This window comes from Euphorbia lathyris, chromosome 3 (assembly GCF_963576675.1).
Source record: "Euphorbia lathyris chromosome 3, ddEupLath1.1, whole genome shotgun sequence".
Taxonomy (NCBI): domain Eukaryota; kingdom Viridiplantae; phylum Streptophyta; class Magnoliopsida; order Malpighiales; family Euphorbiaceae; genus Euphorbia; species Euphorbia lathyris.
Window position 1 is genome coordinate 16,986,588 of NC_088912.1, and position 12,779 is coordinate 16,999,366.

Below are 12,779 nucleotides of genomic sequence, written 5' to 3' on the forward strand. Positions count from 1 at the left end.
TCTTTATTATAATTCGCTTTTAGGTTGTTTCAATGATATTGTTGTTGAAATATTGATTTTTTTTTTTGCGAATTTTAAAGATATATATTACAAATATACGGTGTTGTTCTATATCAAACAATTTTATATTATTAAAAAAAATTCAGATAGTATAATACATATTTTAATTGAATTTATATGACAATTTGTTGATTAACAAATAAAAAATACAAATCCGATTAATCACCGACTAATCTCTGACTAATCTTCAAGAGCTATGTCCGTCCGACTAGCGCCTAGCCTCTTTTACAACCTTGTTATTTAGTTCTTATATTTTGAAAAGCACATTATAAGGTTTTTATCTTTTGTTACCGTTAACCCATTGGTCATTTTGTCTTTATTTTTTAACAAAATATATCTTAACTTTCAGGACATTCATAGCCATAGTGCGATATAAAATTACCATATTACTCTGTTATTTTTTTGCTTGTTTAAGCCAAATATAACAGTTAAAAATAAAAAAGTTGACATTAACAAAAGTAATGAATTTAAATAAGGTGTTTTTCAAAACATGGGTACTAAATAATATGCTAGGTAAAAAAAAATTAATAAATTATTTACCCATCATATTATTATTATTATTATTATTAGAGATAAAGTATAAAAATTGAAATATAAAAATCCCAATTATAAACCTACAGATAGATTTTACTACTAATGAAGTCTCAAATTGTTTTATCTAACTAATATTAAGATCAGGAGTGTTTGTTTTAACTTTTTGGAACATCGTTTATCATTTCACTACAAACAGCAGAAAATATAGCGTTTGATTATGTTTATATAACTGCAATGTTTATCATTTTTTCTGAAAACTACAACGTGTTAGAACTTTTCAAGAAAAAGCCCATTTTGGGAGCTTTTCATGAATATCTGTTTGTAGTTATTTGTTATTGACCAAATTATCATTTTTTTAAACCATAAAATTATCATTTTTATTTCCATAAAATATGTTTTTTCTTAACATTATTTCTATTTCTATGACATAATTACCGAAAGAATAATTTTTTGTTTTAATTTTATTAATTTTATTAATTAGATTATTTTTTTTTAATTTGTGTAATACATTTTTTTTATTTCATAATTTTTTTATTGATTAATTTAAAACATGTCCATATTAGACATTTTAAATACTAACGTTCAATATAATTTTACCAAACATTAATAATTAAAGGGTAAATAATTTGTTAGCCCTTTCCTTTTTATCTAACACACAGTTTAGTCCTCCTATTTTAAAAACACATATAAGGTCCCTATCTTTTATCAATATTAACCATATGGTCATTTTGCTTAGTTTTTTTAGATTTTTAACCGAACATATCTTAGCTTTCAAGACAACCATAGTAAATACAAAATGGTCATCTTAGTCTGTTATTTTCTGTCTGTCTGTTTATATTAAATATAACGGTTAAAAATCTAGAAAAAAATAGACAGAATGACCAAAGAGTTAATATTGATAAAAGATATGAATCTTATAATGTGTTTTTCAAAAAATAGGGACTAAACAGTGTGTTAGGTAAAAATGAGGGAACTAATAAATTATTTATCCATAATTAAATAACTAATAACAAACAGCTAACAACAATAGCAAACAACTTAATGCAACTGTAAACTGCTAATCATAACAACAACAACTATTAACTAACAGCTGAACCAAACAGACTCTAATATCATACGATTTTATATGTAAAGTCTAAATTTGTTCGGTAAAAGTTGATGATAGGGTCATGGGTGCATTGCGGATACCATTTGATAACAGCAGTAGTAGATCCACCGATACTAAGTTTGCCGTATGCATTGGTATATTTGGGATGGGAAGGTGGAATTTCATGTATGATAATTGGAGCTTTGGTCTCTTTCTATTCCTACAATTTGCTCTCTTTAGTTCTTGAACATCATGCTCTTTCCGGTAATCGCCTTCTTCGATTCACTGACATGGCCAATCACATTTTAGGTAATGCCTTGATCAATTTATGTTGTCAGTTAAGAGTAATTTGACTTTAACATTTATAATATTATAACTCATCTGTATACAGTTCGAAGAAATCATCTCTTTTTTGCACCAGCTAAACAACATATGTACAAATGGAATATTTTTTTTTTCCCTAAAATTCATACGTGTATACATATATTTGATTTGTTGCTAATGACTAACAAAAAAAAAATGCTAGTGATATAATTTATGTTGTTGTAAAAATTGATCCAACTTAGAAATATCAGTGTTATAATGTATGATGTTAGAGGTAAAATTAAATGTGTTTTTCTCGGGTTTTTAGGGCCAAGGTGGGGCCGGTATTACGTGGGTCCAATTCAGTTCTCAGTTTGTTATTGTGCTGTCGTTGCTTATACACTTTTGGGAGGCCAATGCATGAAGGTAAGATTATAGTTAATATCAAAAAATCCTTCGAAGTTTTTAGATTATTCTATGCAATTTTTTTTCAGTTGTTACATATTAAATTCTTGATATTTTTGTCAGAATTTTTTTTTATATTTCATTTAATACATTCCAATTAATAACAAAAGTAAATTATAAAATTCAACTAATTCGGAGGCTCATTTATTACATCATCCATTGCATTGAAAGAAATAAGAAAAGTTAGAAGAAATGATTAGCGTTCTTTTTAAGAAATGGTTAAGTGTTATATATATAACTGGTATTTTAGAAAAATCAATATTGAAATAGTTGTAATGTAATGAATCTAAATATGTAAAGGGATTTCCGAATTGTGCCAATTCTATAATTTATCCTAATAACAAATATATATATTGAACCTTAAATTAATAAAACGGGGTAAAAAATTAAAATAAAAATAAAAATAATAAAAATAAATGAATAAAGAAAAGAATACTCATATTTTTATTTTATTTTCGAAAGAATACTCATATTTTTATTTTAATAATCGTTTTTTCTTCATTATTTCTTAAACTCCATTAATAAATTAATAAAACGGGGTAATACATTTTTAGCTCCATTTATATGTTAAAAAAGTCAACTACCTCTTAAATCGCTTAAGTTAGAGATTTGGTGTTCGACTCTTAGTGTACGTATAAAATTTTAATTGGGAGAGGATCCATCTAAAAGATGCATGATGAGTCTCGAATCGAGAAACTGGATAAACTATAAAATAAAACAAAAATGAACTGCACATTTTGATTGACTTTTTTAGAGAATGACAATCTACTTATGCGAATAAAATCAAACAATTAAAAAGAAAACTAAAAATAAAACAAAACAAGTCAAAAGTACGAATATTCTTCACTAAAAATTTTCCCTTACTCACAACTTCCGGAACAAAATGATACCATATGTCAATATGCTTTATTTTTTTTCATAAAATATTTAATATTTTGTCAAATGTACAAGTTTCTATAACACAATTGACATAAATAACTTGCAAGTTCACCAAACAAATTTTTTAGTCATATTGCTTCTTTAATGGTTCCAGACAACGTCATGTCTGCCTCTATTGTTGACCACACCACTATAGGTTGTAGAAGTATGCATTTGTTGTTGACAATGCCACTGTAGGTTGCAGAAAAGCCTCCTAACTGATAATTGTATCGCTAAGGATAAAGACGTAATCCGTCAATGATCACCTCTTATCCAAATCCATGCATAGTCAAAATCACGATAGCCAACCAAACTACTAATAGTTTTATCATATTCAAAGTTGTTACATATTGATATGAATTTGACCTTTAACTATCAACTTAAATTTTTAGTTCAATCGGTTCCATGACATGGTGTCAAAGCTTCTTTGACCAAGTGATCAAAGGTTCGTTTCCTAGCAATCCCATTAATATGGGCATGTGTTGTTCATGCTTTAAGTCAAGTACATTCGCGTGCAGGGGGTGTTAGATAATAATATGAATATAATGGAGTGAAAACTAGTTTTCCATTCCTCGTGTCAAAAACTGCTCTATCCCTAACAATCTTCATTCCAAAATTTTTTTTTGGCCCCACTTAAGTATTTCATCTCAAATTTACCATTCAACAAATTTTTGAAATTATAAATTTCAGATTAATCTTTGGAAGCTATGCGAAATTCATCAACATACAAAAACAACAAAATAGATGAAGGAATATCCAATATTTCTTAAAATAAACACAATTATCATAAGATGATCTCGAGTAACCATGTGACAGAATATAAAAGAATAAAACCTCTTGTACCATTGCCTCGATGACTGCGTAGCCCATGTCCTTTAATATTAAACCCATTAGGATGTTGAATATAGATCTGCTCCTCCAACTCTCCATGCAAGAAAGCTATCCTGGCATCCAATTGCTCCAACTCCAAGTCGATATCATAGCAACAAGAGCTAATAAGTTACAAATTACTATGTGTTTTACTACAAGCGAGAAAACGTCATGGAAATCAACTTGAGTGAACCCTTATGCCAGAAGCCTTACTTTATACCATGTCTCTTCCACACGAGGAAAACCTTTTTTCTTTTTATACACCTATTTGTAGCCAGCTTCTTCTTAATTTGGATGCCCAAACTAGATTCCATGTACCATTCCAATGAAGGAAAGTAATTTTTTTCCTTGGAAACCAACCATTTGTCTGAATCAATTGACTCGATAGACTCATTAGAGGAATTTGGATCACCATCTGACTCCACCTCACTTGAAACTGTAAGTGCATATGAAACTAAATTTTCATACATTGTTGTTGGATGTATATGTCTCCTTGATATGTTCTTAATAATAGATACAAACGTTTGTTGCACCGGCGATCCGGATCCAAACTGACTTAAAATATCAATAAAAAGTTCCCTATCTATTGATCTGATGTTTCAAGAGGTGAATGGGATACCTCCAACTCAACCGATTCATAAGTTCTTTCATAATGACATGCATCACTCGAAACATAACCTTCCCCCTTCGGGTGTATCATAACTAACTCATCAAATTTGACATTCCTAATTATTACAATCCTTTTGAACTAGGACACCAAAGTCTATAGCCCTTGACCCCCATAACCATACTTCAAAAATATGCATTTTCTAGCTTTAGATTCTAATTTATTGTCATTATTGACATACATATATATATGTTGGAAAACCAAAAACTTTTAAATTAAGATTTTTCAGACCAAACATCTTTAGGTGTTCTCATGTAAATGGATGTATGTGGAGATCAATTCATAGATAACAAGTTGTGTCAACAACATTAGCCTAAAACATCTTCTCTAAACTAGCATTAGACAACATGCATCGACCTCTCTCAATAATTGTCCTATTCACGTGTTCAATAATGCCTTTATAATTTGGTTGGTAAGTGCATGTAAGGTGCCTAATTATTCCTATATCCTCAGCGAATTGATTAAATTCTCTAAAAATAAATTAAATATCATTGTTAGTCCCAAGACATTTGATTGGTTTCCGATTTTGTTTCTCAATCATGATTTTCCACAGTTTGAATCTTTCAAATACATCAATCTCATTTGCACAAAAAAAAAATCCATATTGTCCTAAAATAACATTAGTAAAGGTTAATATATACCTCACATCGCCAGAGCCAGCTCGGGACTAGTTGAGGCCCTAGGCGAAATATAAAATATGGGCCCTTATATACAAGCAAAACTATAAAAATAAATAGATATATTTAAGTATAATATCATCCTCTCTTTGTTTTCTATATTTCTAGACTCCTCCGTAACCATATCATTTTCTGGTTCATGTGATGTTGATGTAGTTTTTATCAAAAACTTATTAAGAGCCCCTTTTTGTAATTGTACGAATTCTTCAGCTCTTTTTTTCTTGTCTTTTTTCATAACCAGATTCATATTTTCTCTTCATTATAAATTGCAATTTTCAATTTAAATAAAGAAAATATACAAAAGTAACAAACAAAATATGGAAACTATAAAAAGTATAGCAAAGTCACCTAAACAAAAATCAAAGGAAGTATTGAATGGGGAACAATAATTTTATACATGATAAGATGAATCGGTGAACAAAAATCAATCCAGATTAGAATAGTTGAGCAAAATTGTAAATGGGTATGAAGAAGAACCTGTAAAGAACCAGATTAAAATAATTGTAGTTAAACAGAATTGTAAGTAAATATAAAGAAGAACTTGTAGTAGAGAAATTTAATTGTAAAGAACTCAATTTGTAAGGACTGATGCATATAAACACATTGTCTTCTCAAATTTTTGAATGTTAGAAAACTGATAACAATTGAATATCTTTTCTTTTTCAAGTCTGTGATCAAACACAAAAAGAGGAGATTATGATCTACTTACTAGCATTAAGTCAATTGAGTGTGACCTTTTTTATCCTTCCAAAATAATAAAATATGGCAATATTTTGTACTTTCCAATCTCCACATTAAATGAAACTAACAATTTTTTTTAACTTAAAATCGTATATATTAGGGGTGCACACAAAAATCCGCAAAACCGAAAAACCGAAAAACCAAACCGAAACCAAACCGAAAATAAGGTTAACCGAAACCGATGGACAAGTGTACGGTTTTTAATTTTAAAAATAGTGGTTAATGGTTACGGTTACGGTTTTCATATTCTAAAAACCGCGGTTAACCGAAACCGACCAAATTCAATTAAATATATAAAAACATATTTATTTATATTTATATATATAATTATACATTATCCCACTTAAAATAAATATAGAGATCAATAGTAAAATTTAATAAGAAACACTAATTATTTTCGGTGATTTAGACTCAATGATGGAATATTTCATCCCAAATATCGTGTACTATCAAATTTGTCATAAAGTAGATAATTAGTGAAATTAATACAATGGATAGAGCTTAGTTGGTAAAGCACGGATGATAAGAATTCTAGTCAAAAAAACATAGTAATTTAATGCCTTAAAGAGTTGTTAGGGAAAAATCCAGTGTCCAATCCATTGTCCACACACGTACATAATGCACACATATCTTTCTCTGTTGTTAATCTTTTCAACTCGCCATTAACCCGTCATTCCACTCACAATAAAAATTAAAAGTTTTATTATTATTATTATTATTATTTTATTTACTAATGGTTAGAAACCGAAATAAAAGGTTAACCGACCGAAATAATTGGTTAACCGATTAGTGGTTAACCGAATTTAGTGGACTAGTGTATGGTTAGTATTTTCAAAAAACCGATAAAATGGTTAACCGGCCGAATTAACCTTAATGGATTGGTTAACCGACCACGTGCACCCCTAGTATATATGTAGTAAATTTATCTCAACTCTTTTTTTTATCAATTAACCAAACTAACCTATATATTACTATAATAATGTATATATGGAGCCCTAATTTTTAGGGGGCCCTAGGCAATTGCCTAGGTTGCCTAAAAGCCCAGCCGGCCTGCACATCGCCAATGGATAGCTCTATGGATCACAGTTCTAAAATTAACCACTTGTGCTTTGCAAAAACACAATGCTTACAAAACTCCAAATCAACATTCTTTTAACTTCCCGATAGACCCTTGTGATATAACTTTGCCATGTCTCTCTCTCATATACCCAAGTCTCAAGTGTCATAATTTGAAATCTCAAAGTGTCATAATTTGAAAGCATCATGACCAGATAAACCAGATGAAATAGATGTGAACCTATAACAATTTTTTTTCATTAATGGCTTTTATTAGAACAACTACTCTAGAAGACAAATTTACTACTCCACTAGTAGTAAGATTTTACCCATTATTATCAAGATTTGCCAAAGATTAGATTTTTTCTCAGATTAGGAACAAACCAACATATGTCAGTTTTCCTACAACTACTCTAGAAGCCAATTTAATAGTCCCAATACCATGAATTTTGAATATTTCTATATAAGAACATATGTGGTATAAAAATACAAAATCGAATAGCCAACCAGACTCAAATATATAAATTATCCCTTTCTCTAGTGATTGTAAAAACACCCATCGTTATTCCCATCAGAAAAACTAACGTATGTAGGATTTCTATATGTTTATCTTTTTCATTCATCACATTCTTCCTCTTAAAGAAAGCAACTCTTATATTCCGCATTTTATTGCAAAAATGGCAAATCAAGTTTTTGTGAGACCTAAATTTAGTTCTAACCTGACCTTTGTTAGTAGTTGAACCTCTTCCAAAGTTCTTCCACGACCTACAAGACCCTCGCACACAGACTCATTATTTTTTATCAATTGGATACCTATTTATTTTCTAATAAAGTAGTTTTAACTTCTTCAAAGACATTCTACAAAAAAAAAAAAAAAAAAAAACCGCTTCAAAACTAATCCCTTCCATACCATAAAATAAAGTATTCCTAAAAGACTTATATGACTGTGGAAACGAATATAACAAGGTAATAGCAAATCCTCAACATCAATTTCAATATTAATATTATAATTATTGGATGACTTAATGTATCAAATATTCAATGTAGTGTGTCATTGAACCAATTGAATTAAAAGCTCAAACTGATAGTTAAGGCTCAATCATAGATCTTATATTAATATCTGACACATTACCATACGTAAATGCTCCCTGGACTTGTAGCGTATACAACACATGTCAATCTCACTATGTGTTTTTAATTCATCCAATTAACGAGGTTGTCAGGATTCGAACTCTCAACTGTTTGGTCTAAGAAGCTCTGATACCATGATATTTAACCAATCGAACTAAAAGTTTAAACTGATAATTAAGGTCTGACCATATATCTATATTTTTTAAAGAATTTTTTTAATAAATTCAACCTTTTTTTCTCTCTCTTGCAGGCAATATACATGTTATCAAACCCAAATGGGACAATGAAGCTTTATGAGTTTATAATAATATTTGGAGTATTATTATTAATATTAGCTCAACTACCATCTTACCATTCCTTGAGACACATCAACTTGATTTCCACCATCTTATGCTTAGCTTATAGTACATGTGCAACTGCTGGTTCTATCCATATTGGTAATTAACCATTATTAGACACGTGGCAAAAATATTGATGAAGAATTTTACATGACAATGACATGATAAGTAAAATTTTAAGTTAACTCGTCAGTTTAGCTTTTTTAGTTTTTCCCAATGTTATCAGAACCCGATTTGATATTAAACTGGATTGGTAATTGGGTTACGGGTCACTTAGTCGGATTGGATGACTCGGATTGGTCGAACCGAATAACATAATAAATAAATAAATAATATTTATATATATTAAATATATATAATTAATTTAAAATTATTTTTATAAATTATATATATATCCAAAACAAATTATAAACAATTTTTGGTTTATTATTTTTTTTTATCAATTTGAGACTTAAATATATAACGGATAAATAGAATTTAGAATAATTTGAAATATCTAAACGTATTCTATGACATGCAATCTTTTTAACGGTATATTATAAACTTAAAACGGACAAGTGATGAATGAAAAATTGGTGTTTAAAGTGAACCACTTGAAATGGTTTAGAAGAAGATAAAAATAAACTAAGCATTCTTATCCCACATAGGAAAGAAATGAGAATATTAACTAGTTTATAAGTAAATGGTCTTCACAAGCCTTTAAGTAATTACTAGGAGAAAGACTCTCTCATGCGTAGGGGGGAGGTGCAGTTGTTCCACCATCGAGTTAAGGGTGCACCCGCACGACGTGGGCGACGCGAATGCCACACCGAAATGAGCTCTCTTGGCCCGGCCTCCTTTTGCTAAAATTATACGTACATATTTATTTATTTTTTCTTAATTTTTTTAAATAATAACCCGGTGTGGACCAGGTTCACTGGTTCCCGATTTAACCACCGGTCGAACCGGTCCACCGCCGGTTCACATCGGTTTTTGGACCATCAGTTAAACCAGTTAAGCTCGGACCAGACTTCCAACCGGTTTTCGATCGAACCGGTTCGACCGACCGGTTCGGTCCGGACTTGATAACATTCTTTCTTCTTCTAATCCATTCTATTTTTTTTTTTGAAGAAATAAAGCATATTATTAACTTAAATCAGAACCTAGAACATCGATAAGAAAAGGTGGTGGACATGCTCACTCACCCCAATCAGACCTAGATCTAACAGCTTTTGCTAAAGAATGAGTTGCAAGATTCGCTGATCGCTTAATAAAAGAGATCAAAACTGAGTTCAGATCTTGAAGAATAGACAAAAAATCTTGAATAACATCAGAAAAGTAAGAGAGATTAGACACCTTAGAATGAATAGCTTGTACCACGCTTTGACAATCAGATGGAATTATCACTTGGGATAAATTCAGTGTTTTAATCCAACTGAGAGCCTCTCTTATTGCCATTGCTTCCGCGAGAGAGGGATCGTTCAAATCCGCCATCCCCCGTTTCTAGCTTGTACACAATCTCCATTATTATCACGAATTAACATACCATATGCACAATATGTACCCTCGTTGTTAATGCCAGCATCTACGTTACAGATCAGAAAACCAATAGTTGGTTTATGCCATTTCGCCTTCGTTTCCTGTCTTGCGGGGGAAGAGCTTTTGTGTCTGTTTTGAGCATTTTCCATTCTTGGTGTTCCGTTGAAGCAACTGCGAGGACTGAACTCGGCAAACTGAACTTTTTCTCCCACACAACTTTATTTCGATAATTCCACAAATGCCACAGAACGACAACAGCCGATTCTGCAGCAGACAGAGACGACCCTAGTAATCCCGAGAACCATTCGCATACGTCATGAACTTGCTCCATACGGCTGTCTGAGTAGAACAACGCCCAAACTTATCTGGAAAACACACAAGATATAAAAGTATGAGTTTCATTTTCCTTTACCAAATCACAAATCGGGCATCTGTTCGGAAGTGAACTGCGTCGTTTAGCCAAGTTTGCCATTATTGGAAGGCAATGCGATAGCATTCTCCAAATACAGTTTTCACCTTAGGAGCAACATGAAGTTTCCATAGCAAATTCTAATTAACCCGATCTAAGATCTGCAAATTCTCGGTTTCATTTTCGACCGCCTTCCAATATCCGCTCTTTACTGAGTATTGTTTATTCGGGGTGAACTGCTAGAACCAGGTGTCAATACCCACATGAAATCTGTTAGGGATAGATAATATCAATTGGCTGTCCCTATCGTTGAATATATTGCGTATTAACCCCGTATTCCAGTTGCCATTCTCTTCTTTTAGGTCGCTTACTCGATCAGCTTGGCAGTCCACCGGTCTTAGACTAGTAGTCCGTGGGTTCGAATTGTCCGGGAGCCAAGGGCTTTCCCAAATATGTATAGTTCGACCCATCCCGACCTTACATCGCAATCTATCCCGTAAGATAGATCTGCCTGCTAGTAAACTTCTCCAGATATATGATGGATTGTGACCTATATTTGCTTGGAGAAATTCTTCATTCAGAAAGTAGCGCGCTTTTAGTATTGTAGCCATCAGTGAGTGTGGTTCTTGAATTATCCTCCAGCTTTGTTTAGCTAACAATGCTAAATTGAACAGATGAATATTTCTAAAGCCCATTCCTCCTTTATTTTTAGGCCTACACACACTCTCCCATTTTTTCCAGTGAATACCTGAAGGAGTAGTACCCGCTGATTTCCACCAAAATCTATTTAGGATTTTGTGAATGTCATCGCACAGTTCATTAGGCATAAGAAAGATGCTCATTAAATATGTTGGGATCGATTGTAAGACAGATTTGATCAACGCTTCCTTACCCGCCCTTGATAGAAATTTCTCCTTCCAGTTATTCACTTTATTCCAAATTTTATCTTTTAAGAAACTGAATACTTGGGATTTATTTTTGCCTATATTAATTGGTGCACCAAGGTAGTTGTCGATGGATGACACCTCGATTACTCGAATCTCATCTGCAATCTCTGCCTTTATCGAATTTGAGGTGTTTGAGCTGAAAAAACTGCTGATTTCTGATAATTAATACTCTGCCCAGAAGCTTTTTCATATATTGCCAGACACTCCCGAATACACTATGCTTCTGTTTTACTTGCTTTGAAGAAGAGTAGGATGTCGTCTGTAAAAAATAAATGAGAAACAACCGGTGCGCTTCTAGTTACCTTGAATCCGTGAATTGAACCTCTTCTCTCCCTGGCAGATAATAGAGCTGATAAACCCTCTGCGCAAATAAGAAATAGGAATGGAGAGAGTGGATCACCTTGACGCAGGCCCCTCTGAGGAATAATAGGCCCTATCTCCCTGTTATCCTGATTGATTTTATATGACACTGTCGAGATGCATAGCATAATCCAGCTGATCCAAATTAACGGAAATCCTAGTTTCTAAAGCATGTGTCTGAGAAAATCCCATTCAATACGATCATAGGCTTTGCTCATATCTAGTTTGAGCGCCGAACTTCCGACCTTGCCATGTCTAAGACTCTTCATCTTGTGAATGATCTCAAAAGCCACCACTATATTGTTAGTTATTAGCCTGCCTGGGATGAAAGCACTTTTACTGGAAGAAATAATATCAGGCAATATCTGTTTAAACGATTTGCCAGCATCTTCGAAAGGATTTTAAACAGAACATTACATAATGCTATTGGCCTTAGATCGGACACTGTTTCCACCATTTTCTTCTTTGGGACCAGGACAATAAAAGTTTCATTGAGATGAGGAGGAAGTGATTCATTATTGAGAATAGAAAGACATGTGTTGCTTACCTCAGGGCCCACAATATCCCAATATTGCTGATAGAATGACGGATTAAGACCATCTGGCCCCGGGCTTTTATCGGGGTGCATAGAGAAACAAGCCTGTTTCACATCATTTACTGTAAATGGCTCTAGTAAAAGATCTGAGTGAGCAGCTGAA

The 12,779-nt window shown here is 32.1% G+C and overlaps 1 protein-coding gene across 1 annotated transcript in view; it reads left to right on the plus strand.

The window, feature by feature from the left end:
• Positions 1-1,752: 1,752 nt before the first annotated feature.
• The window catches only part of LOC136222548 (GABA transporter 1-like), a 49,029-nt gene continuing 38,002 nt past the window's right edge, over positions 1,753-12,779 (plus strand). Inside the window, exons 1-3 of the mRNA XM_066010310.1 lie at positions 1,753-1,990; positions 2,313-2,410; positions 8,760-8,946. Of these exons, the coding sequence (XP_065866382.1) occupies positions 1,753-1,990; positions 2,313-2,410; positions 8,760-8,946 (523 nt within the window). The remainder of the gene's footprint in view (positions 1,991-2,312; positions 2,411-8,759; positions 8,947-12,779) is intronic.